The following is a 25,072-nucleotide window of genomic DNA, read 5'->3' as shown; positions in this document are numbered from 1 at the left end:
CTTTCGAGGCGTTGGGTGTTTGTGTTACTGTTTCGTGTTTTGGAAATCCAGGTAATTAGCAAGACTGTGCATTGTAGTCTCTTTGAATGGTCCATCACTGTCACATGTCATTCCTCAACCATCCAGACCACCACCCCACGCCTCCAAGCACGACCGGCCCCCAAATCCACCCCGTCTTCACCACCATCTTTCCAAACGCCATCCACCATATGACCCCATGCGCAAACACAAACGCCCTCTTATCATTAATCCTCGGGAACTCCCCTTGCGGTACTTCATGCCCAAGAAAACCACAAAGCGGTCCCCACCCCTCCTGCACTCTGAACTCCAACAACCTCTCCTTCGGTACAAGCCCTCTAACATGCTCATAATGCCTCTCAAACGCCCCTCTCGCCGGACTCGTGCTCGAAAAGTCATCGAAAAAAAAGCCGGCATAACAATCTTCGCATGCTCCCAAAAAAGCTGCACCAAAGCAGGATCATACCTCACAAGCCACTCCCACCTCCACCCCAAAACCACACCCGCCGAACTCGCCATACTCCCCAACCAACTGTCCACATCCCTCATACTCAGCACCACCTTCGCCTCAGGGTACGCTTTCACCAGCTCCTCCGCGAAACATATACACGGCACATCAGCGACAGCGTCATACTCCCCTAGAATCTTATCGAACTCTTCCCGTCCCCAAGGTTTTCCGACCCCGTTGAACTTGACGTTTAGTCCCTGCCTCCAGACGTCTAGATTGGATCTGGGGGCCGCCGATGGCGACGGACATGTGGTAGGGTTTGTAGCCGAGTTGGGTGAGTGCGGTGAAGAGGGACATGGTGCCGGTACGGGACATGCCAAGCATCAGAACACGCATGGGACGGGTGCGGGCGCCGGGGTGGGAGTCGATGAGACGGCCTGTCACTGGGTGGGGCTTGAGGTTGTGGGTTTCTTTTGTTTTGCGGGCGTTGAAGACGGGTGGGGTCGAGGTGGGTTGCTGCTTGGCCGTTATGAGAGATTTTGAGAGAGCTGGGTTTGGAAGGGTCTCGGGCGGTGCTGAGAAAGGTGCTTACTGCGAGGTCATACATGTATTCGAGCAATGTGGGTCTGAGGCTGTCAGCCGCACGTGGCTTTAATGATCCTAAGGAGGGCATCGGCCATCGCTCGCTTAGTGTTCAGCTCCTTCGAACTCGTCCAGCCTTCAGGGCTCAATCAGGTTGTAGCATCATATTCATCTACACCTACTTCCTGGCTCTCACCTGCACCTCAAAATCCGTAGGCCTCACGAACCAATAATTCTCCGTCTTCAGCTCTTGTGTCGACTTCGTCAAATCGAAATCAAAGTTTGACACCACCATCGGTATAACCTTGCAGATCTCCAGAAACGAGATATGTCTCCCGATACAAGTCCTCGATCCCAGGCCAAACTGCAAAGGTCATTAGCATTCTTCCCACACATAGTATTCACACCGAGACTCACCGGTAAATAATGACTCTCCATCTCCCTCAGCCTCTCCTTATCCTCTTGCGCCTCGATCCATCGTTGTGGCCTGTACTGCTTCGCGTCTGGTCCCCAGATATCCTCATCATAGTGAGCAACCCAAGAGTTAATACCGACTTCAGTGCCGGCTGGGAAGTACTGTCCCAGCATCTCAATACCACCCTCCGGCACGACTCTCCACAAAGGAAGTCCAGTCGCCGCGCACATCCTCAGCGCCTCCTTGATACAAGCCTGCAGGAAGGGCAGATCTTGGGATTCCTTAAGCGTGATTCTATCACGAGACATCCTTCCTTCTGTGATAGCCATATCCAGCTCCTGCCTCAGCTCCGCCAGGACCGAAGGATTCGTCGTGAGATGCCAGAGTACGGAGCTCAGACTCACAGCCGTAGTATCGCTCCCCGCCACAATATTACTCAACCCCATCATGAAAACATTATACTTCGTCATCCCCTTCTCTTGATCCTGCTCCGCATCCATGGCAAGATCCAGAAAGTCCCTGGGCGCATCACCATCAGGACCAGGTCGTTCCCCCTTAGCCTCAAGCCCCTTCCTCACCACTTCCCTGTTCGCAATCTCCTTCCGGACAAAGGACATGATATAGCTCCTCCCCGCCGCTCCCGAGTTGGGGAAGTATTTCTCCAAGAAGTAATAAAGATACGGATGCGCCCATGCGTAGATCCCGACGAGGGTCGAGTACATCATACTCGATTCGAGGCTAGTCATACAGCGATCGATATCCTTCCCCTCGTCAAGGAATCCAAAGCGATGGCCGTAGGTGATGTTCCCGATTACGTCGAAAGCGTAGCATTGGAGCCAGTGGTGCATATCCACCCTTGCACCCTTCGTTGCCATTTCGCTCAGGCGAAGCTTAAAGATGGCGCCAACGCTATCGACGAAAGGTTCATAGTGCAGAAGACTGGTGAGGGAGTACATGCTCTGGAACTTCCTCCTCGTCTCTGCATGTCTCTTGATATCCCGGTCCGGGAACATCGTCCAGCGGTCGGGAGAGGGATGTTTCCAGCCTTCGTACCAGCTCGACTTGGGCATCTTCGATCCAATGCCGTAGACGGCTTGATCGGGCTGTGCAATGCTGTACATTTTTGGTCCGAGGCGTACGATGGGGGCGTAGAAGGCTCCGTCTTTGGCATACTTGCGGTGGAGAGAGATGTTATCCCAATGAGCCTGACCTTTGTAGATGCTGTTGAAGTACCAGAGTTTCGTGAAGCGGGCAAGGAAAGGGCCTGGGATGGAGCGGAGGGAAGAAGTTAGGAGGCTGTAAAGGATGTATGTGAGCCGTGCAACGATAGCAACGGCCGCTGCGAGGATGATGGTATGGGTGTGCATGGTTGAAGTCGTTGTGATCAAGAAGGATGAGCATGAAAAGCCGGTACTATAACAATCGTCTTTGAAGTGCCCTTCTAACTTGCTCTTTCATGCGAGTGAAATCATTACGGCATCTTGCAGCCGGAGCTGGCGGACGGTAGGGCATTGGACGTTGCTTGTCGCTGCCGCGTCGCTGTCCCGGTGGTGATCTGACATCCGAGGTGGGGTTGGTGGTGATGTCGTCCGCAACGTCCGTCCGGCCGCCGGGAAGAGTTGGCTGAAAGATCAAGCTGGGTTGCCAACCGAGAGAAAAGCGAGCGTGGAGCTGAAGCAATGTTCATATTGCAGAGATCCATCCTCCTTCAATCATAACAGCGCCACCGCTCCTCACATCCCACCAGCCGCAAGGCTACCACAGGGAAGGTGGCTTCGTAACAATCATATCCATTTCCGTCATCGATCGATACTTCAAGCTCTATGCCCACATACCCAAGCACTCATGCCAACTCCAGTCATCACAGCCACGATCCTATGCAATGCTACCCCTTCATCCGCGCCATCCTGACATGATCCCAGCCAACTCGGCCTTCATACCTCCTCAAAACTCCTCCCCCGTCAAATCCTCAAAGATCTCAACAGCAACCTGCTCCCTCATCATCCTCATCTTCTTCCCTCCTCCTGTCGCGACTCTCCCATCAATCCTCCTCACATCCTTGCCTCCTTCGCTACCCTTCTTGGCAGGACTTTTATTAGCAGCATTCTGACTAGGCTGCAAGATCCTCTTTTCCTTAGACGGACTCTGCTGGCTCCCTGGCTTCATCTTCTTCGTCGGGCTTGGCTGCAATCGTCTCTTATCACTTGGACTCGCCCCCTCCAGCACCAAGTGCTGCGTCACCTGCGTACTGAAGTTGAAAGCATGGCTTTCATCCGCACCGCGTGGCAGGCTGAGCATCCATCTCTCCCTCTCCACAAGAGCAAGGAACTTCCTCAGCAAGTCGTTATGTTTCAACGTCTTTCCATGTCCCAGCACCACCATCTTACTTCTCGCCCTCGTTAGCGCAACATTGACTCTCCTCCAATCTTTCAGAAGATCGCCCACGATTCCCTGTTCATTCGCGCGCACCATGGAGAGGATGATGCATTCCTTGTCGCGACCCTGGAATCGATCCGCGCTGTCGATTTCCACATCAGTCGAAATGCCAGCTTTCTTGAACAATTGTCGAATGAGCGCGAGTTGCGAGCGATACAGCGTAATCACACCGATCTCTGCCGCGGGGACCCCCATCGCTAGGAATGTCAGGACGAGCTGCGCCGCGAGCGTGGCTTCGAGTTGATTCGTGATGTTCTTCCCGCCCGTCAGTGTCTCCAGGGCCGTCTTTCCCAGGGCGTCAGTATTGGCGTAGACAACTTTACGATGTGGGTCCGTAGCATGCCGGAGCCAGCAGGTTGCGTCGCTTGTGCAGGATGAGGCTTGGATTGTGGATGGCCGATGGAACTTTCCAAAAGCTTCTTGGTCGCTGGTGCATTGCAGACTTCGCTTCGCGACTGCATCATTCCCACAGCGGAGCTGGCCATGGTATATGAGCTCATTAGACAGCATCATGATCTCTTCACACATGCGGTACTGCCGTCCCAGCGCGGCGACAGCTTCAGCATGCTGCTCGCTTAGTTGACGAAATAGGCTGATGTCCAGACCACCTTCCAGTGCACTCCGACTCTGCACCAGCGGTGGAAGCTGAAAATGATCTCCAACCAATACAAACTTCCTCGCATGCAGCAATGGCCCCAGAATCGTCGGCAGAGTGATCTGGCTCGCTTCATCCACAATACAAACATCAAAACTCCTCCTCTGGAACAAAGCATGGTTCGTACCCATACACGTCGTCGCGACGATCTTCGATTCCATATACGCAGCATCGATCTCATCGATGCTCGTTCGCGGCGTTGCGGCGAGTTGGCAGAATTCTTGGACTTGAGTGTTAATCTTGGCGGGAACGCCGAGTCGGAGGATACTGCCAGCAGGAGCAATGTCGCGGATCTTGAGAAGGATGTTGTCGACTGCTGTATGGGTGAAGCTTGTGAGAAGGATGCTCTTTCCTTGTGCTAGTAGGGCGCGGATGAGTTGGGCGATGGTTGTGGTCTTGCCGGTGCCGGGCATGCCTAGGATGAGAGCGTAGTCTTGGGCGGCGAGGACTTTCGTGACTGCGTTCTGCTGATCTTCGTTCATGTCGCCAAGCTGTGTCGGTTGCGCTGCCGCTGGTGTCGAGGTCGTGTTGAAAGTCGGTTCGGAGTTGAAGACAACTTGTTCGCGAAGCTTCGTGTGAACGGGACGACTGCTCATCAAGTTGACGAGGTTGTTGCGGACCAGCGCCAGTCCATTCGAGAACTCATCCTTATCCAGACGGTACAGCTGCCGCTCCTCCCCAGCGGCTGACAGTGCCTCATCTTCCTTGCCAACAGTCATCGTACCCCGGAAGGCCTGGTTGTCAGTATCATGAAAGCCCTCAAGCCTCTGCCTGCTGTTTCCCAATCTGCGATCAACGGCAACGGTGATTTCATGTCGACTGATCGCAACAACATAACCGTTCGCCAGAGCCCATTGACCTTGCTCGGAGGAGACAACGATCGGCTCTCCAAGATGCAGCTGGCTGCCTTCCGTGAAGCTGGCTCCCTGCGTCGCACTGGAGCGGCTGAACACATAGGCAAAGCGATTGATCTTGCCGCCGCTGCCCTCGATTCCGTCAACGACCTGCTGAGTCACATGCGTTGCAGCATTCGTAAGGTCGCGTGCCATGACGAGGTTGCCAAAACATCGACCATGAGCTTCACGCTCTGCAGAGGGCATGGTCCAGATCTCTTTCTTGTATTTCGCCTGTTCGCTTTCTTCGAAGGTGAGCAGCCGATCCCACTTGCTGAACCATGTCTTCAGCAACTCTGCTCGATCGCGGTCTGTGGATGCTCCAAGCAGATGCCTAACAGCTTCATGCCAGATCAGACTGTGATTCTTCTTCTTGTCGTCGACCATGCCCGCACTGTCCGCATTTCCCCTCTCAACGAGTGCATGATAGGTGAAACAGCTCTGCTGAGCGTAGCATCGTCCGCACTTGTACGGATTCTTCAGCAACGGTGGCAGACCAGACTCGTCAATCTCCTGGGTCGGACTCGTGCCTGGCTTCTCCCCACTCATGTCAATATCGCCATACTCATCCGGACTCGAGCTTGGAGCTTCGATAGATGGTGCCAACATCTTTGCTGGATATCGAGCATGGAAAATAAGAGCTGCTAACCGATTCCGCTGTTGCACCATTTGTCGTACTTCCATCAGAGGTGGCGCAATCCTGGACATGCTCGAGCTCTCAAGGTAGTACAGAATACCAGCCTCAACAGCCACATCGTAGCGATCTGACAGCAGCAAAGTGTACAGCGCCGTCTGAGCTCGATGAGCTGGACTCTGGGTCGTGCGGCCAGTCTTGACCTCAAACGGCACGATGAGCTTCTTCGTGCTCAGTCCATCATGCAGCGTTGTTTGCACCGTCGCATCAACATTCCCCTTCAACCCGAATTGTGGACTCCAGATATGCTCCTCGATCGCGATGAGCTTGCTGACCGCCATCTGGACTTTTTCGCCATTCCGATCGTCAACCAAAGCATCATTGCCAGGCTGTGCTGCGACAAAGACTTTTGCCCAAGCACCAAGCTCGCCCATCTTGGCAGTGACTTCCTCAATAGCCATCGCTGTGTCCCGCATGCCGAGCTCCCACAGGCCTTCGACGTGGGCTTGCACCGTTCGTTCCACAAGCTGGGCGAGGAAGGGCGTGTCCCAGCGATTGTTACTCAAGGCTTGCTGGAAGATCTCGTGGAGGATGCTGCCGTATACCATGGCCTTGCTCGTCTCACCTGTAGCCTTGATGCGGTCCTGCAGCACCGCCTTCCGAATGCAATCGAATGAATCAGCTACTGTCGTGGCGGAGAGCATGTGATCTGGGTGGGCGATGATGAAAGGGCTGTCTTCTTCGTCCGATAATGTGATCTGACTGGGCGGTGATGCGGCGGCATCCGAGTCGATTTGGCTCCGACGGAGGTAGGTGAGGTGAACAATGTCGTTCTTGGCGATAGGGCTGGCGGTCCATGATCCACGAAGGGCAATAGCTGTTGACTTCTTTGTCCTTTCATGTTCGCCGCGGAGGACTTTCTCTTCGCACACCCGGCCTTTCTCATTCGTGTACTCGCCACTAATGACTTGCTTTACGACATAGCGATGGAGTCTCGGAGTAGATCCAACGGTCTGGCTGTTGGCGGAATGATCTTGCGTCGACTTGACCTTGCGCGGACTTCGCCCTTTGCGTGGCGAGCGCTTACGTGGTGATTTCTGCATACCATGAGCTATATACTTAACATGAAGGAAGATCTCATGGAGGACGACTAACCCGTAATGCCTGAGTGGCAGTGAACTCCGCCTGAGCAAATGAATCATCGTCGATGTCATCTCCTCCGAATTCATCATCGTCATCATCGTCTAGCATGATCGTTTCTTGTTTTGCTTGAGGCATTATCGGGCGCTGACCTGTCAAAGCAGGTCGTGCAGGCGGCGGCGGCTGTGGGTGGGGTGGAATGTCATAAAGTGATCGCTGTTCAAGCGGTTGCTGAGACAGCAGCTCGTCCAGATCGTCCGCAGTCAAGTCAAAGGCATCATCACCAAACTCATCCACCGGTGCAGGAGGAGGCGCAACGAATTGCGGTACCTTCGGCAGACTCGGTGGCCGTGTAATTGATGGTCTTTTGTACGCTGGTAGTGGCGCTCGACTTCCCAAGTGCAACGCACTAGGCGCACTCGGGTTGAGCGGTTCGCCGACAGACCTTGCGTAGTCGGAGCCTACGCCGCCAGACTGTGCAGGTCTGATGTTTTGTCGTTGCGAGGTTGGGCGTTGTGAAGGTGGCTTCTGTGAGGGCGGTCTCTCCAGAATGCTCGGAAGCACGCTCGTGGCCTTGGCGGGGCTCCTCACGTTCGGCTGTCGTGTCTGGAGCGGACTCGTGGTTGTGGGAGTTGTTAAGCTCTCAGCACCCATCTCGGGAAGCGGACTCGAGCTCGACGGTGCATCTGCTGTCTTCGCAACCGCCTTGATCTGTTCTTGCTCCAATCGCTGTGTAGCTAGCGACTCTTGGATCTTCCGCACCATTGTCGCGACCTTGCTCTTGCCACTGGGTTCGGCTGCAGTCTGGTCTTGCCACACATTAATGCTCTGTCTGCCTGTGGTACATGGTCTCTTGTTCTTCGTACTGGGCCAGTCATTGCCCGTGCTTGCCCACCTACGCAGTGGTCCACTCTTCACCGGCGTCTCCATTGGTCGGGGCGAGCGTTGAAAGATCAGGTTACTGATCTCTGGCAACTGCATGCTCTCTCCATTCGCTTTCCCACTGGCATATCGCTGCCAAAGATCGGCCGCCGGGTCTGCTGCGGGTGTCTTCTTCGCTGTTGATGGGGCACCATTGCCAGCAAAGAAAGCAGAAGTTCTGTCTGGTTGTGAAGAGGAATGCGGACCAGCGGGTGAAGAGCTCTTCGCTCGTTTCCGCTTCCGCCTGTTGGGTGTAAGCAGTTCCGACGAGCTGTTGGGTATCCAGCCTATCTGCTCCTCGGGTGATGTCTGCACTGGTGCGGGCTTGTTCGTCTCATCGCAGTCGCCAATCAGATCCTCGATCGGCAGTCGTGCTCCAGGTGTGCATGGGAACGTGTTCGCATGCGGGACTTGCGGCGTCTTATGTATGCTGTTGCTCGACGCAGCCGAGTCGCTCGTTCTGGCAGCATTGCCACTCCCTTGCGCCATACCGTCCACCTCTGGACTCGGTCTTTTCTCCTCGCTCTCGCCGGGCACGAATTGAAAGGCCTTCAACTTCGTCTTCGCCTGTGACGTAGCCGGAATCGGTGGCTTCGGCGGAGGGGCGATCGGTGGCTCATACGTATTACTCGTAGTATACGGTCGTCGGCTCCATTGACCAGGTCGTGGCTATTCCGATATCAGACAGTGCAGTCTTCTCGAGGTGGGTGCAGCACTACCTTTCTCTGATCTTGGTCGAAGAAGCTCTTAGTGCGCGTCGCCATACCAAGTCATCGCAGATGCAGATATTCGGGCTCCGGAGCGAGGCATTGGCCAACCAATGTGGGTGTGTGTAGTGATGTCTCGTGATTGTCGTGTGCAGCTGTGTTTGGACATGTTGAAGACGACGCGAAGTGGCGCGTCGCGAGAAGCGGCGCAGTCTCGGCTAAATCGCCGCATCACATGACAACGTGTCAAGTATACATGTACTGTAAGATCAAGCACAGAACAGATAGGAAAGGCTGTGGTTGATGTCGATGCGGTAGGAGAGACAGAAGTGATGAGAGCAAGGAGCTCGATCTAACACATTGCATCATCGCCGCCGTGAACTGGGCGGCTGTTCGTGCATTTCGTATCTGTCTACAATGACTTCTGCAGCCACACTATCTCGACAGAGCAATGTCATCGATCCTCAGAATCATCTTGACCGTCTCACTCGCCAGCTCAATAGCGCTGGTGCTGACCAATAAGGGTTGCATGACACCTTCTCCCGACGTGCTCTGGTCCTCTCCTCCCATGACGCCAACGCCGCCGCGCTTGATGCTAACGCCCACATTTGCCTCGCCCTTTGCATGCCGCGCTCTAAGCTCCGTGACGACCTTGATGCTGTTAAGCCCGGCGTTCTCTGCGAGCGTGACCGGCACAATCTCCAGTGCGTCAGCGAACGCCTTGAAGCATGTGCTGTCCGGGTATTGCGCCGTTAGTGACTCCTGCGCGAGCAATGTCGAGACTGCCATCTCTGGTGCACCACCGCCTGGAAGAAGAGCTCGCTTCTTGACAAGACAACGAATGACACACATGGCATCGTGTAAGCTTCGCTCTGCTTCGTCGAGAATGAGCGGGTTGGCGCCTCGTGCTACGATCGAGACTGTCTTGGGTGCGTTGGGGTTCGACAGCTTCACGCCTGACACGCGAGTATACCGTGAGCCGAGATTTGACACTTCCTCCACCAGATCTGCTGAGCCGAGCTTGTCTTCTGTGAACGAGTCGATGTCTGCAATTGGCTTGCATCCGGTGGACTTGCAAATGAACTCCACCTCGTCTCTCTCAATGTCTTTCAAACACATAATGCCGAGTTTGTGCAGGAAGTGCAAGCTGAGGTCGTTGACGGCGTCTCGGAGGATACTCTTCTGTATGAGCAGAACGTTGCACTTGGCCTTCTTGATCTTCTTGACCATGTTGAGCAGGTACGTCCGCTCCTCCTTTAGGATCTTGTCCATTTGTCGGTAGTCGTTGACGACGATCTGGTTCTCCATGTCTGGCTTGGGCGGGCTGAGCTGGAACTGGATCAGAGCGATCTTGGCCTTCTCTATGCGCGTTGGTCCTCCTGCGCTCTTGATCGCCTGTTGGCTGAGGACGAGACCGTCGACCATCTCGGAGTCGTCAATCACACCACCTGCCTTCTTCAATATGCGAATGTTGCGAAGGTCGACGTTTTGTGCGTTGTTTGGGTTGATGGTTCGGAGGACGGCATCCACTGCCATGGGTGGCAGCTTGGGCTCCTGTGCGATGATTTTGGAGGAAAGTGAAGTCGATGCTGCTTTGAGGAGGGTCTGTCGATCTGCAAGGTCGATGGGCACTGAGATGTCTTCCAGTATCTGCACTGCACGGGCGGCTGCCCGCTGGAAACTCTCGCTGATGATGGTGGGGTGGATGCCCTTTGCCAGTAACCGCTCGGCAGCACCCAGCAGACTACCAGCGATGATGACGACTGAGGTTGTACCGTCTCCCGCCTCGATGTCCTGAGCATTCGCGAGGTCGACCAGCATCTTCGCGGCGGGGTGCATCACACTCATGTCCTTGAGCATGGTGTTTCCGTCGTTGGTGATGATCGTCTCGCCCTTGCCGGTCTGGATCATCTTGTCCATTCCACGCGGTCCCAGCGATGTTCTGATCGCATCGGCCACTGCACGCGCTGCTGTGATGTTTCCCTCTCTCACAGCCTGGGGCTTGGCCTTGTCCTTGAAGGCATTGTTGCCAGCGTTTGCAGGCGCCGTCTGCGCCATGATTGTGACTTTCTCCTACTGCAATGTGTTGGTGTATGTACAGCTCTGTATGTACAGCTCTGTATGTACAGCTCTGTATGTACAGCTCTGTATGTACAGTATGTGGTGAGGGTGTGCTTGCAGTGTTTCGTTGCTGAGCGCGTGCCAGAAGTTGTTCGCGTTGGAAGAATTGTGTCGGCCGACCTTCCCCAGTCACACGTCAAGGTACATGTACGCAACCACGACCGCCTCGCCGCAGCTCTCCATCACCATCGCCGAACACCAAACAACACACCACATCATCACCTCTCACCTGTCCATACATCACCCACTCGATCGCATCACCTCGACATAGTCAAATCCCCGCCGATACCATCCCCGACACGCATCAACACCTCGAAACACATCACACGCCTCCCGGAGGTTGATCCACGATGCCGTCGGCAACAGGCTCGAACTGGGAGAAGTACCAGAAGAAGTTCGCCGACGATGAGCAGGAGGAGAAGAAGATCACACCGCTCACAGATGAGTATGTCCACCCTATCAATATAGAGACGACGGCATACCTGGCTAACGCTCACCTAGGGACATCCAAGTGCTCAAGACATACAACAGCGCGCCATACGCCGAAGCATTAAAGCAGCTCGAAAAGGCCATCAAGGACAAGCAGACATCAGTAAACGAGAAGATCGGCGTCAAGGAGTCAGATACCGGTCTTGCGCCACCACATCTCTGGGACATTGCGGCCGACCGACAGCGCATGAGCGAAGAGCAACCGCTACAAGTCGCAAGATGTACCAAGATCATCCCCGACGAGAAGGACAGCGAAAAGAGCAAGTATGTCATCAACGTCAAGCAGATCGCCAAGTTCGTGGTGAACCTGGGTGAGCGCGTGTCTCCCACCGATATCGAGGAGGGCATGCGCGTGGGTGTCGACCGCAACAAGTACCAGATTATGCTGCCGCTACCACCGAAGATCGACCCCAGCGTGACGATGATGACGGTTGAGGACAAGCCGGATGTCACATACGGAGACGTTGGTGGTTGCAAAGAGCAGATCGAGAAGCTACGAGAAGTCGTCGAGATGCCACTTCTATCACCAGAGCGATTCGTCAACCTCGGAATCGATCCTCCCAAGGGTGCGCTGCTCTACGGTCCACCAGGAACGGGAAAGACACTTTGCGCACGAGCCGTCGCAAACAGGACAGACGCGACCTTCATCCGTGTTATTGGTTCCGAGCTGGTCCAGAAATACGTTGGAGAGGGTGCACGTATGGTGCGTGAGCTTTTCGAGATGGCACGGACAAAGAAGGCATGCATCATCTTCTTCGACGAGATTGATGCTGTAGGAGGAGCACGTTTCGACGACGGTGCAGGTGGAGACAACGAGGTCCAGAGAACTATGCTGGAGCTCATCACACAACTCGACGGTTTCGACAGCAGAGGAAACATCAAGGTCATGTTCGCAACAAACAGACCCAGCACACTCGACCCAGCCCTCATGCGACCCGGCCGAATAGACCGAAAGATCGAGTTCGCGTTGCCAGACATGGAGGGACGTGCTAACATTCTTCGAATCCACGCCAAGTCCATGTCCGTGGAGCGCGATATCAGATGGGAGCTGATCTCGCGTCTGTGTCCAAACGCGACTGGCGCTGAGTTGCGGTCGGTAGCGACAGAGGCAGGCATGTTTGCCATTCGCGCACGAAGAAAGGTCGCTAGCGAGAAGGACTTCCTGAGTGCTGTCGAGAAGGTCATCCGAGGTGGAACGAAGTTCAGCTCGACTGCAGTGTACGCACAGTACAACTAGACGACCCGGCATGGAAGGATGCCTTTTTCCGCGCGGCGTTTGTTCCTGACTAGACATGCCACACGAGAGCTCACATAGCATGAGCTTTGTATCATATGTAGCATCACAGCGATAATGCCATGATCGCCTTCTCTCCAGCCCTCTCAGGCATTTCTACTTGAGACATACATCCTTGACCACACCAAGCCTCCCACTTTCCTCACTGCGAGCCAACCTAGAAGAGGAAGCGGATTGCAACGAGCAGCCGGACAAAATCTAACCGCTCCAAACGATCTCGACGTGGCCACAGCTTGATGGCTAGAGCGCTGCAGATCAAGACCAGTGACACGACAAGTACAAATCGAATGGGGGGGGGGGGGTTGTGTCGATCCGCCACTGTGCTCGATGCGCACTGCACCACAGGGACATCGTGGCTGTCGATACGATCTACGAAGGCTTTGGCGAGGTCGTGGCTATCAACAACCCTCGGAAGTGGATGTGGTTGTCAAATGTACTGGATCCTGTCGGACAGACTGGACGCGCCTTCATTGCCTATGCCGATGCAGCCTCAGGGTAGTGAGCGCATTCGAACATGCCAATTGCAGCCTGGACGAGGCCGATGCAGCCTTAGGACAGTGAGCTCATTCGAACATGCAAACCGCAGCCTAGACGAGACCGAACACAACGACAGGCGCAGCTCTACCTTACCCGCAGCTGACTCAACTCTTTCACACCCAGAGCCACTCAAGCCGTATCCTACCACGCTATAGCGACCACCAAGAGCAATCCACATCCGACACCCAGTCTGAACCAGTCTTTCTCGTCAAGTTTTTCCCACCGTGGCCAAAGCTCCAGGCCCAACATGACTGCGAACACGAGCAGCAAGGAATTAAGCATCGAGTGAAGCCTCACGACTCTGCCGGGATCTTGGGCGTGGTAGACGAGTCCCTTTGCTGTGGCACCTTCTTTCACGGCCTTCAGTAGGTACCGTGCTAGGCTGGATCGTTCGGTGTGTGTTGGCTCGTCGAGGTTGGCAAGGCCACTGAGACGATCTCGCTTGCGATTTGGTAGCATGCTCTGAGTATGTCTTGGTTCTGGAGTTTCGAGGTCAGTTCATCGCTACGGGCTGGGTTGGCGAGAAAGCCTGACCTGTGGAGCCATTGTGTGCCTGGATGATCACTTGGTTCCTCTCGAACTGGTGCTTCTTCATCGTCACGGTGTGGAATTGGTCACTGTACTGTATACTCTGGACCATAAAGATTACGGAATTCTTCAGCAAGCTAATTGCAGTTTGCTAGTAGGTCTGAATCTGCTGGACAAAGCGAACAGTGTTGGAAAGCCTGCTACGAGCACCCAAGGGCTGTGGAGACAGTTCGTTGCCGCCGAGCGCGTCGTCTACCTTCGTCTAAAACATTATTGCTCAAAGTGTCTGGCGTACTAAAGCGATGTATAGATTGTGCTGTAGCGACCTACGCTAAGCGCTCGCAAGTGCTTAGTCTCCGTGATCTAGATGATCCGACTACAAAGGCCAGTTGTTGCAACCTTGGAATAATTCAACCGGCAATGGACTTCGTCAACAGCACTTGATCTATGCAGGGTCGATCTGCGTACTGAGGCGTGTATGGAAATGACCGCTACGCTCATCATAGGGCCAAGCCTTGAACGAACCTTGTCGTCTGGCGTGCCCACAACTCGCGGCTTCCAGCTCATACCACTCACGTCTCTAACACCTCAATGTTCACGTCAGCCTCGAGCCACGGATCTGACGATGGACAGCCTGCCCATAGAGCTGCTGGTCGAGATCGCGGACTTCTGCGACCATCCATCGCAAAAGGCCCTACGAGTTGTGAGCAAGGACTTTCGGCATGTTGCTACACCATTCGTCTTCGAGCAGGTCTATCTTGCAATGCTTCAGGAGCCTCTAGCGAACTTCGAAAGCATTGCGGGCTCAAATCACCTGGCGAAGCATGTCAAGAAAGTCACGTTCTTCTGTGACATCATGACCGACTTCGACTGCATTGAGAAGTATGCAATGTCACTGGAGCTGAAGCCCGATTTCACTACATGGCTAGAACATGATATTCGCCTTGGAGGACAAGGCGAATGGCAGGAGTGGAAAGCTGTCCCCGGCCAGACGCTATCGGCGCGCGACATCGAGTCGGGTTGGGAAGTGTATACGCGTCTCTGGCGAGAACAGAGGCTGTAGGGCATACCCCAGGAAGGCATAGCATTTGCGAAGACCATGAGCAAGCTTCCAAATCTTGTCGAGGCCAACGCCACGTGTGTGTCATTCCACACACCTACACATGGCTCAGCCAACGAGTGGCCTCTGTGGCGGCGACTGTACAAAGTGATCCATACTGGCCCGCATAATTGGTTCGTAGCGATTGACTCTGAGACAAGGAGACTGAACATTATATCCACCAAAGCTGCCCAATCGCTGCTCCTAAGTATCGCTGCACGCAGTCAAAAGCTGCAACAACAAGGCAGTGCAGTTTCGGCATTAAGGCTGCAGACTTATGTGCAAGACCGCTATGCACTAATGCAACCGGACTTGCCTGGCAAGACCGTCCTTCAGAAGCTTGCTTTTATGGGCATTGCTTTCTACCATCTCACTGACCTGTACATCGATGCCCACTTCGTCAATGACCAGAGCACTAGGCGACACATCTTTGCTGAGCTTACGTGATTCTTGAAGAGAGCTCGCGCTATACGACGACTCTAGCTGTTGTTTGCTAAAGATCATTGGGACAAAGAAATCGGTCAAGCTCGTGGGCCTTATCCTGCCATATTTGACTGCGACTACGCAGTGTGGCCGCATATACAGTCTATCAAACCTGCAAGAGATGGTCGTCGGCAATGTACCATTATTGTTCGAACAAATCCCGAGAATCCTTCGTCTGGAGAAAGTGCAAGCAACATCACTGTTCCATGGTGACCCTGGCGCTATGCTTGCTCCGGTCTCTCTTTCCGAGTACCTTTCTGGCATGTACATTACGAACGACGTGGCTGCTGAAACAGCTTTGAACGAATGGCTACTTGAACAGCGTCCAGACATGCCGCATCTGGACCAGTATCGTCTTGATCATTACACACCTACGAAGCATCCTGCTCAAGAGAACACAGCCATGGAACAACTTGCAGCGTACTACTGGAGCGATGATGATGAGTAACACTACGGAGGACTCTCGCGTGATCCACTCTCTCCAATCGCTCCGTGCAGCTCCACGCGCCCAGCTTCAGTCCTCGACATTTGAACTCAGGGTAAGTCATTGTACATAACCCAAAGCACCACAAGCGCAAGCCCGCTCAACCCCAACTTCGCCATCTCGTCCTTCCCCTTCGGCTTCTTCCACAAGGTCCAAGCCGACATCATGGCCAACCCAAGCAAAATTACTAATAGCACCAGACTCGCATTCTGAGACAGATTGTAGCAGTTGCAGTCTTTGCAGTCTAGCAGACACACATTGGGATCCTCTCCTCTAGCGTGTCTCAGAAACCGGAATGCATCTTCGTGCTTGGTTGCTGCACCGAGGAGATACTGGGAGGTCGCGTCTTGCGGTGTGTTGGTGCCGGTTTCATGACTTGGATGGAAGTTTGAGGTTTTGATGATTTGCTTGGTGAGGATGTCGATGGCTTTGTGGATGTCGTTTTTGAGAGCGGAGCTCTGGTATGGTGTCAGTAAGTACGGAGGGTCTCGATAGAGAGTATACTCACAAACTCATCGTCTGCTGCCATTCTGGTACGTTTCTGGTGAACGTTACTCTGTGGCGATTCATCGAACTTATAAGGCATCGGCGCAGCGAGAACAAAAGAACGAGCTACAAACAAACCTGCATTTGCTTGCCGCCAGGACAAGACAACCGACTAGACTGGAAGGTCATTGCACATTTTACTGCCACAGGAAGACCCCAATACACACACACACAACACTAAGCAAACAACTCCCTATTCTCCCCCACCCACTCCTCAAACCCTTGTGACTCTCTGCCCGTATACCTCTTCACATTCCCCACCCTCTCCTCATACCGCATCCTCTCCACCGCCTGAGCCTCATCATCACTTAATCTCAACACCATATAATCAATAACCGGCTTCGGCGACCCCGCCTTGACGAACTGCTCCGTCGCCTCCTCCGGCGTTTGTCCCTTCACTTCCACCGCCGTACCCACAGCTTTCCCAATCGTCTCTACCATCTCCTGCTGTATTAGTACCTGAGGTCCGTAGAGGTAGACATGCGTGTCACCATCTTGAGGTCCGTTGGCGAGGATGGTCCCAGCGACACGGCCCATGTCACCGGGCGTGATGCAGTCCATTTTGAATTTGGGGCCGTAGAGCGAGACGTGGCCTAAATTTGCGCTAGAGGCCCAGCGTAGACAGTTTGTGGCGGAGGCACCGGGCCTGAGAGCCACGAAGTTCCCGGCGCCGTAGACGTCTTCTAGACTTACTTCCACAGTGGCATGCCAATAGGGAATCACCTCGCTCCGCGGAACGTCTCTTATTGATCTAGGGACGGTGAAGCTACTCAAGAAGACGACCAGTTCAATTCCGTTGTCTTTGAGGGCTTGGATTGTGGATTTCATAGCGTCCTTAGAGCCATGGGCGGCGTAGATGAAAGCGTGCTTGGCGCTTGAGTGGGATACTGCTGAGGCGACGAGTTCCGGGTCTGTCAGGTCTGCTTGAACTCGGGCGAAGGGACCTTCCTTTTCCTGTTCAGAGGAGAGGCCTGGGATAGATTTCGAGGTGTCGCGCATAGCGAGGTGGACTTTGGCTCCATGCTGAGCCGCTGTGCGCGCGCAGTAGGAACCGATGTTGCCAGTTGGGCCGAAGACGATGACACTTTTGGGCGTCTGAGGCGTGGTTGAAGCCATTGTTGTGATGTATAACTGCATCGTGCCGCTGTGGGTCATATGCACGCTAGCGGAGTTACTGAGGCAAGTCGCTTCGTCCGGGTTGGCTGAAGTCGGCCATTGTCGTTGCCTACTCGGTCGCACGACGCCTAGCACACCACGTTTAGGGATCTTGGTCGTAGTGAATTGACTCCGCATCCTCCGACCAGACCTGACGAAGACAAACGTAGGGCATGATGGACCGCCAATTCAGCCGCATTCCCTCCTTCTTTCTCTACCTCGACCAGCTAAGATCCACCAACACCGGATTGAGATGACTCAGAACACTCGCGTGAGTGGGCATGAACATAGCCGCAGCGTACTCAAGATTGGTCGCCCCGTCAAAGTGACCGCATGCCCAACACATGCATCCGTCAGATCATTCTGCGTACTGAACAAGCGAACACTTTCGATGTTACTGCAGCCTCGGGCACTTTCCCACATTCGCCGGAGTCGCGAGTGCAGTCGATGGAGGGCTTTCAGTGTGCAGCAGGGAGGTGTGATGGCCAAGCGGATTTTTCGACGACTACATGATGAACGCATGACTACATCGCCGCGCTGTACCCTCGAATGCATCACTCGGAGCTCCCTACTCAGCTACATGCCAGCGTGTTGAAGCAACGGCCTCCGCTTCGATAGGGAGTCGACGCGCTCGGCGGCAATCAACTTGGTCACCAGCCCTCGGTGCCTGCCTGTATAGATCTCCAAGTCAGCTCCAGCAGTCGCTTCTTTCACAGCATCCTCCACGCTATCATCCCTACCAGGCCCATTGCAAGTCGTTCCGCTTTCATTCTCAAAGGACACTGTTGCCAAGCTTGAGATCGTGCCTGCACGTACATTGAACATAGCGGGTCTATACAATGTGGTCATCTGCATCGCGGCGTAAGTTCGTCAATATACTTGTTACTGATGCTGGACGGCATCCAGAGGCTTCTGCCCATAGCACACGACACTATGCATCAGTCAGCAGATCGTCCTATGCGATTCAAATTACCATGCAAACTCCCCCCTTCTGCCACCCATGGAGCCGCCTGGTCAAGGTCTCCTTCTTCACCTTGGCCACCAGAATCTGCGCCTCCTCCGGCTGCCATCCAAGCACTCTCGTAAAAGGCGCCATGGTGAAGCCCTCCAGCCCTTCCAAGAAGTTCAAGCAAGAGTACCTCCCAATCTCCTTCATCCGCGGATCCTTCGGCCAGTCATTCACAGGCCTCTTCTTCATCTCGGACACGACATCGACGAAGCCGGCGCCCTCAAGCAGTTTTGGGAACTCGTCAATCTTCGGTATCGGCTTGCCAATCTTGGCGAATGCTTCTTCTAGCCACATCCACCATTTGTTGCTGTCTGAATCTGCAGGTACAGTTTCGTCGTCGCAGAAGGTCCCGCATTCCATTTCCGCGAGCTCGAAGTATCCGCCAGGCTTCAGGGCGTTGTAGATTTTCTTGTAGAGCTCGGCGTGCGAGGTGATGGAGCCCATCAGGAATCTGCCATGGATCATGTCGAAGCGATTGTGGCCGAAGGTCCTGTCAAGCGACGTGTCAGCATTTCAGACGCAGTTCCCTAGTTTATTCAGACAGCACGCACCAATCTTGCTCAAAGTCATCGACCTCAAAGCGACAGTTCGGCGGCGCCCAGCTAGGCTGCACCGGCGAGAGATCTGTACCCAGCACCTGGCAGTCTGGATACTCATCTGCCATGTCTATACACCATATTCCCGTGCCAGTACCCAAGTCCAGTACCTCTTTCGGATCATGCAAAGGACAGAGATGAAGCTTCCCGTCCAGCTGCAGCTTCTGATTATGATGTTCTATATCCATGCGATTCAACTCCTCCTCATCGTTCGGGAAATGATACTTGCCAGCATTGTAGCCATGATATCGGCGGCCATGCTCGAACTGGTACCTCGTCACGGCGGATATGAGACTCGTGGAGCTGTTGGCGAGGGAGGCTCTGCAGCAACATCAGTCCTCCCGCATCACCGCCAAGCGCATCGCTGTCGAAACAAACCTGTCGCCACCAAACGTGCTGTCGTGCTCCAGATCGTGGTCGTCGGCCTCCATATCTTATCGCGGAATCCACTTTGTACGACGGTATCTGACTCCACTCTGTGCGGTGTAACATGGCCCGCGTCGTGAGTGGGTGGCTACGGAAGAGGCTGCAGAATCACGGCGGTATATTGTTATGTATAGGCTATATAGCATCTCCCTTGCAGGCAAGCAGGCTTGCACTCTGGAACAGTAACACTCGCGAGCGCGGCTCGAACCTTGTTTGTGAAGACGGACTTGTGTGTTTTCTGGCCTTCCGTGCCGTCGAACCCCTTTCATCCGCAACAACTCGAGCTCGATCACGTGTCAAAGGGCATTGCTACGGGATTTGGCTCAGGGAACGGCGACCATGCATCGCAAAGACGTCCGCTTGGTCTGCTAATGTACCGAGCGGGCGTTAGACCTGCCTTAAGCTGCCCGCGAGAGCTCCAGGGACTCGCGGAGCAGCATCGCAGCTCGCATATCGGTGCCCATGTCCTTGGGACGGCAGAGTGTGGAGCAAGGGAGGAGCCGCAAGACTCAGTCGTTGATGTTGACGAGGCAGGAAGGTATGGGTTCGATTGTGTACCACACCCAGCACACCATCTTCCAACACGCCCAGCGACATGACTGCGCCAATCCCCGGCTGCCACCTTGTGGGTAGCACAGGCTATCCTGCTACGGCAACCTCCATCCGCAAGATTTGGGCAGGTCAGCCAGGTCGACTGAAGCGCATCCCGGATGGCGAGACGGGCGCGCGGTTCTTCTTTACTGGGTTTCAATGGGAGTTGTTCAAAGCCATTCCTGGCATGGCAGCGAGCTTCGAGCCGAACAAGACCGGGGAGAAGAAAGAGTTGTCTGGAGAAGAGATCGACGAGGGCATACAGAAGTTGAAGGACAGCAATATAGAAACAGGCTACGACACTGCAGCTATAGAGAGCTATGCCGTCTTCAAAAGGCTGCGAGACGAGGGCGTTGTACCACAGGGAGTAAGATTCCAGGTTGGACTACCGACGTAAGAGTGGTTGCTCTGCATTAGTCTTATGACCCAACTTGGCTGAACTTGTGCAGAGTCGCCAGTGTTGTATCACCATTTGTCGAGGCAGCCTTCCAGCCCAAGGCATGGCCCATCTACGAAGAAGCATTATTCCGCGCCCTGAAAAACATCCAAGCACGAATCCCGCACGAAGATCTTGCTATTCAGATCGATCTGGCTGTTGATACTGCGTTTTGGGAGGGCGTGTATCTGACACCGTGGTTTTAACGACAAGTTCGATGTGAAGGAATATGTTGTTGAGTACATCGTTCGCATGATTGAGCGTGTCGAGCAAGGTGTTGAGTTGGGGCTCCATAATTGCTGTGGTGAGATGTGTCTACGCCACAGTCCTTCCACACGACGCGTGCTGATATGACACAGGCGACATGGACCATAAACATTGGGTCGAGCCAGCCTTCCTACGAGCCGTCGTGGATCGAGGGATTCTACTTATCGACAAGTCCCCCATCCGATCAACTTCTTCCATGCACCGGTGCCGCTCAGCGCCGACGATAAACTCGATTTATATCTCGAGCCACTCAAGGATCTTGCACCGAAGCTCAAAGAACACAACACCGAGCTGTATCTTGGGGTCGTACACCATGCCGACCCCGAAGGCACGAGGAAGCGCATCGAGGTCGCGAAGAAGTATGTACCAGAGTTTGGTGTGGCGACGGAATGTGGATGGGGACGAACGCCTGCGGATCAGGTTGATGGGATTATGGAGTTGACGAGTGAGTTTTGTGGGCCGGTGTTATCATTGTGCTATCCGATGAGATAGTGTGCAGCTACTGTATGATACCCAGTCGTCAATAAAAAGAAAAGCAAGCCAATCGAAAAGTGCCAAGCCGGATGCAGGACAAGGTCACATGTACTGATCCTTCGACGCTACAGTACTTGCACTGCCACGACGCAACCTCTAACACAAGCAGCTCCAGTTGACAACAACACACAACTACTCTACTCACGCAGCGACTCACACCAGGCCCACCACTCCAATACTGCAGCAAAGACCACAATGCCAACATCATCAAACCCAAGTCCGTCGCCCCTCTCACTTCACAAGCCAACAGCCTAACACTTCTGTCCCGACAGCAATTTTCCCCAAAGAATCCGTCGTTGGCAATACGGGCAATACTCTCCGCGACGACAAATATCACCAGTATCCCAATGGCAAGCCGGAGGAGCACCATGTCAAGGACACGAAGGGAGGGAGTTTCAAGGATAAGGTGAAGGCGATTGTCAGTCCGGGGAGTCAGGGTTTGGGGAAGGATGAGGCGGGGGTGGAATGAGTGGTTGGGCTGAGGGCGATGGCTGATGTGTAGACGACCCAGAGAGCGGCTGTCGATGAAGCTAGCTTCTCTTTCATTTTCACATACAAGTCCTCGATATGCCCGAACGAGGGCTAGTGATGAAATGGATTCTCACCTAGCGCTTCGATTCCCTATAGACGCGCAGGCCGTTGCTTCAATCCGCTAGTATGTGGCTGAGTAGCAATGCCCGATTACTGCAGTCGAGGGCACAGCGCGTCAACCTACATTGAATCCACCGATATTGTCAGAAGACACCGCCTCACCACTAAGCTATCGAGATCAGGGAAATTTTTCGACGCTAATCATACTCCAGACATATATCCAAGGTGCCACCTATGGTGTGGCGAATGTATCAGACCATCATCCACTCTTCTTCTCCTTGGCAGATCACAAGCAGCAAGCTCGCCTGATCCGAAACGTAGGCGCCTTATCACTACGCCTTTGAGGCTAGAGTGATTGTCGAGAGTATCCGGCTCGTGGTGAATATATGTCAGTCCGCTTGTCAGCCTCGTCAGAATGGTGAAACTAAGTTGGAAAGCAAAATGAACAACCACCCTAGACTTCATAGACAGCAAACTCCAACATGAACCGAAGATCATACTATCATCAACCGTCAGCCTTGTCTAAGCCATAACCGAGAAGTGGCACGCTTCGAATATGAGCTATACCATCCCACCACCGAGCCCAGAGTAGCTGTCGAAGGGGCGGAAATCACAGGTGAATATATAAAGACTCACGCGATCCATCTCATATACATCCTACATCTCGAATATGTCATCGTACTTATAACTACAGGAGTGGGGTTGAAGCGAGCACGGTCAAAGTGCCATATTCGCTCGGTCATGAATGGTACCACGCCACGCCTTCGCCGAGGCGGGTACGAGAATATGTACAATGGTTGATGCTGGTACACGCCAGATCGCGGATACGACATGCCGAATCGCTTTTCCGTTGTTAATGAACGCCGCCCAGATGCACAGAAGCCAGGATGAGATAATGGCCTTGTTGTTGTTGTCCATATAAGGGGGTGAATGTGCCTTGTGACAGATATTCTCCGTGATTGAGAGAGTCGTCTCGCCAGGATTGGCACACAGCCCCGTAGCGCTGTCGCAGAGCCGTCGGCAGTGGTGAAAGAGAACCAGAAAAGGGTTGTGAGCCGCTCACACGTAGTCCCGTGCGCTCTTCTGCAATTCAATCAACCTCCACCCTCTCGTCTCCGGGTTACTAACTTCCTCAGGTATCCTCGTCACACCAATGGCATATGTCACCTGCTGGACTTTGTCCTCCATGCCAGCAGCAAGTTCACCACTCTTCTTATTCCTGTACACATGCACCTCCTGCGTTCGGCACATCAGCACAAAGACCGGGATCTCACCAGGGTCCAGGATTCGTGCGCTCAATATATCCACACCACGGATATCAAGGATTTTGCCGTCTGATTTTAGGCCAGCAGTGGTGTACTGCTGCATCAAGGCGTGGTAGACCTGGAATTGCGCAGCGGATAGCCAAAGCTTGAGGGTCTCGACGTCACCCTTGACGTACGCTTCCAGTACTTCAGGCAGGATATATGATCGCATCTCGTTCAAGAAAGGCTCCAGCTGGAAGCTCGGGTCCATTTCACGGAACTTCTTGATGACCATGGCGGTCTCGTTCTCAGCAAAGAAGCCAGCGATACGGTCTGTAACACTTCGCGCAGTGCTAATCAGTGGGTTCTCCGATTCCCGGTATGTGTCGCCCATCTTGAAAAGTCGCTGCATCGCTGGGTTGTTCTCACGCATGTTCTTCCACGCCTCTTTCCATGCGGAGTCTTTGTGCACTGTGACGTTTGTGCCGGCTTCTGGGTTCTCCTCGTACACTTCGGGTGCCTTGCTCGTGGATCCCATCTTGCGATCTCGCTCCTCCCGCTTCTTACGACGCTCCTCTTTCTCGGTCCAACCACCGTATCGTTGTGATGAGCCATCATCGATTGTCTCCTTCACGCTCTTGTAGGCTTCTGTCTCTCGCACGGGTCGTGTTGCCTTCTCTACACCGGACCCAACAGCAGCCGCCGCCGATCGTGCGGCTCGTGCTGGTAGAGTGTCCCAGGTCCAAGCAGCACCTTTTCCAATGGCACCTGCCGTGCCTAAGAACACCTTGCCAGTCGTTGTGCTCGCCGTCTCGGCGGCTTTTGCGTATGCACTCCTCGCTCGCTGAACATTTGGATTCTGGGTAAAGTCGTGCATCGTTCCGCTCAGCTGCTTCGTGCCCTCCTGCCAATCCTTACTGGCCTTGAACTCAGCTTGTAGCGTCTCGGTGAAGACCTGCCACGGAGTCTTGTTGCCATGCTTTGGTGGCGCGGCCTCTTCCTCTTTCTTCTTCTCCTTCTGCTCACCCTCAGCACCCTCCTCCGCTTCACCCTCGCCGGCTTCAGCTTTTGCTTTGGCCTTCTCCTCGGCCTCTCGCTGCTTGGCTTCTGCTTTTTGTTGCTTTGCATATGCAGCCTCAGCCTCCGCTTGGAAGCGAGCAAACACCTTGTCTGCCTCAGTCTCCTCCGGTTCAGTAGCTTTGGCCGGTTCTGGCTCTGCGGCAGCCGCTGCAGGTTTCACCTCTGCTTTGCCAGCTGGCTTCTCTGCCTGTCCCGCCGCCTTCTCCCTCAACCTCTGCTCCCGCATCTCCTTGAAGCTGACATGTCGCACGGACCCTGCCCTCGATGCTGATATCGAAGGTGGAAGGAAATGTGACCGCAAGGCGAATGGTGGTAGGATCGACGAAGCGCCATCTTGCCGCGCCCGAACCGACGCTTCACTATATGTCCGCAGTTGTGATGCTATCCGTCGATACGCTGCCGTCCGGCCATATGAAGGTTGTGCTGTGGTATTGCGGGCGAGAGCGCCTCCTGCTCGCCCAGAGATGGCGCGGATGGCGGGTGTGCTCATGCTACTGTACACAGAGGAAGTCGCGGCCACTGTAGGAGATGGATGCAGGAAAGGACGAGGCAGGAAGAGCAGTGGCGAGTGTATGGAAGGCAAGAAGTGGTGGACATGTGCATTTCTCGACAGGGATCTGCACCGGCGTCGGCCATTCCCGATTCTCTCCGCAACACCACCAGACACATTCGCGACACCCATTGACCGCGACACTCCACACCACACAGTACAA

General features: G+C 54.2%; 13 protein-coding genes across 13 annotated transcripts; 4 read left to right on the top strand and 9 right to left on the bottom strand.

The window, feature by feature from the left end:
* Window positions 1–100: 100 nt before the first annotated feature.
* Window positions 101–1,139, bottom strand: CLAFUR5_00148 (uncharacterized protein; the record flags this gene model as incomplete). The annotated part of the gene is made up of 4 exons (XM_047899296.1): window positions 101–462; window positions 522–748; window positions 774–982; window positions 1,059–1,139. 4 exons carry the CDS (start codon window positions 1,137–1,139, stop codon window positions 101–103), a joined length of 879 nt encoding a protein of 292 aa, XP_047755684.1.
* Window positions 1,140–1,226: 87 nt separating this feature from the next.
* On the bottom strand, window positions 1,227–2,830 carry CLAFUR5_00147 (Pisatin demethylase; the record flags this gene model as incomplete). Its single annotated transcript, XM_047899295.1, has 2 exons — window positions 1,227–1,412; window positions 1,466–2,830. The coding sequence occupies 2 exons, from the start codon at window positions 2,828–2,830 to the stop codon at window positions 1,227–1,229; spliced, it is 1,551 nt and encodes a 516-aa protein (XP_047755675.1).
* A 577-nt stretch (window positions 2,831–3,407) lies between these two features.
* CLAFUR5_00146 (DNA replication ATP-dependent helicase/nuclease dna2) lies at window positions 3,408–8,906 on the bottom strand (the record flags this gene model as incomplete). Its single annotated transcript, XM_047899294.1, has 3 exons — window positions 3,408–7,178; window positions 7,237–8,811; window positions 8,862–8,906. 3 exons carry the CDS (start codon window positions 8,904–8,906, stop codon window positions 3,408–3,410), a joined length of 5,391 nt encoding a protein of 1,796 aa, XP_047755676.1.
* Window positions 8,907–9,284: 378 nt separating this feature from the next.
* CLAFUR5_00145 (T-complex protein 1 subunit delta) lies at window positions 9,285–10,907 on the bottom strand (the record flags this gene model as incomplete). The annotated part of the gene is made up of 1 exon (XM_047899293.1): window positions 9,285–10,907. One exon carries the CDS (start codon window positions 10,905–10,907, stop codon window positions 9,285–9,287), a length of 1,623 nt encoding a protein of 540 aa, XP_047755677.1.
* Window positions 10,908–11,320: 413 nt separating this feature from the next.
* Window positions 11,321–12,696, top strand: CLAFUR5_00144 (26S proteasome regulatory subunit 7; the record flags this gene model as incomplete). Its single annotated transcript, XM_047899292.1, has 2 exons — window positions 11,321–11,415; window positions 11,472–12,696. 2 exons carry the CDS (start codon window positions 11,321–11,323, stop codon window positions 12,694–12,696), a joined length of 1,320 nt encoding a protein of 439 aa, XP_047755678.1.
* A 735-nt stretch (window positions 12,697–13,431) lies between these two features.
* CLAFUR5_00143 (uncharacterized protein) lies at window positions 13,432–13,885 on the bottom strand (the record flags this gene model as incomplete). The annotated part of the gene is made up of 2 exons (XM_047899291.1): window positions 13,432–13,769; window positions 13,825–13,885. The coding sequence occupies 2 exons, from the start codon at window positions 13,883–13,885 to the stop codon at window positions 13,432–13,434; spliced, it is 399 nt and encodes a 132-aa protein (XP_047755679.1).
* Window positions 13,886–14,443: 558 nt separating this feature from the next.
* CLAFUR5_00142 (uncharacterized protein) lies at window positions 14,444–14,881 on the top strand (the record flags this gene model as incomplete). Its single annotated transcript, XM_047899290.1, has 1 exon — window positions 14,444–14,881. The coding sequence occupies one exon, from the start codon at window positions 14,444–14,446 to the stop codon at window positions 14,879–14,881; it is 438 nt and encodes a 145-aa protein (XP_047755680.1).
* A 36-nt stretch (window positions 14,882–14,917) lies between these two features.
* CLAFUR5_00141 (uncharacterized protein) lies at window positions 14,918–15,848 on the top strand (the record flags this gene model as incomplete). Its single annotated transcript, XM_047899289.1, is given in 2 exon segments — window positions 14,918–15,360; window positions 15,374–15,848. The coding sequence occupies 2 exon segments, from the start codon at window positions 14,918–14,920 to the stop codon at window positions 15,846–15,848; spliced, it is 918 nt and encodes a 305-aa protein (XP_047755681.1).
* An 86-nt stretch (window positions 15,849–15,934) lies between these two features.
* On the bottom strand, window positions 15,935–16,413 carry CLAFUR5_00140 (uncharacterized protein; the record flags this gene model as incomplete). The annotated part of the gene is made up of 2 exons (XM_047899288.1): window positions 15,935–16,342; window positions 16,393–16,413. The coding sequence occupies 2 exons, from the start codon at window positions 16,411–16,413 to the stop codon at window positions 15,935–15,937; spliced, it is 429 nt and encodes a 142-aa protein (XP_047755682.1).
* Window positions 16,414–16,607: 194 nt separating this feature from the next.
* On the bottom strand, window positions 16,608–17,546 carry CLAFUR5_00139 (Nitrogen metabolite regulation-like protein bik4; the record flags this gene model as incomplete). Its single annotated transcript, XM_047899287.1, has 1 exon — window positions 16,608–17,546. One exon carries the CDS (start codon window positions 17,544–17,546, stop codon window positions 16,608–16,610), a length of 939 nt encoding a protein of 312 aa, XP_047756592.1.
* Window positions 17,547–18,549: 1,003 nt separating this feature from the next.
* Window positions 18,550–19,621, bottom strand: CLAFUR5_00138 (Methyltransferase pytC; the record flags this gene model as incomplete). Its single annotated transcript, XM_047899286.1, has 3 exons — window positions 18,550–19,084; window positions 19,146–19,511; window positions 19,569–19,621. 3 exons carry the CDS (start codon window positions 19,619–19,621, stop codon window positions 18,550–18,552), a joined length of 954 nt encoding a protein of 317 aa, XP_047756591.1.
* Window positions 19,622–20,211: 590 nt separating this feature from the next.
* Window positions 20,212–21,913, top strand: CLAFUR5_00137 (uncharacterized protein; the record flags this gene model as incomplete). Its single annotated transcript, XM_047899285.1, has 5 exons — window positions 20,212–20,600; window positions 20,657–20,827; window positions 21,036–21,355; window positions 21,560–21,661; window positions 21,717–21,913. The coding sequence occupies 5 exons, from the start codon at window positions 20,212–20,214 to the stop codon at window positions 21,911–21,913; spliced, it is 1,179 nt and encodes a 392-aa protein (XP_047756582.1).
* Window positions 21,914–23,094: 1,181 nt separating this feature from the next.
* CLAFUR5_00136 (Mitochondrial import inner membrane translocase subunit tim44) lies at window positions 23,095–24,849 on the bottom strand (the record flags this gene model as incomplete). The annotated part of the gene is made up of 1 exon (XM_047899284.1): window positions 23,095–24,849. The coding sequence occupies one exon, from the start codon at window positions 24,847–24,849 to the stop codon at window positions 23,095–23,097; it is 1,755 nt and encodes a 584-aa protein (XP_047757092.1).
* Window positions 24,850–25,072: the final 223 nt, after the last annotated feature.

Source organism: Fulvia fulva, chromosome 1 (assembly GCF_020509005.1).
Source record: "Fulvia fulva chromosome 1, complete sequence".
NCBI lineage: Eukaryota > Fungi > Ascomycota > Dothideomycetes > Mycosphaerellales > Mycosphaerellaceae > Fulvia > Fulvia fulva.
This window is presented reverse-complemented; position numbering and strand designations above follow the sequence as displayed.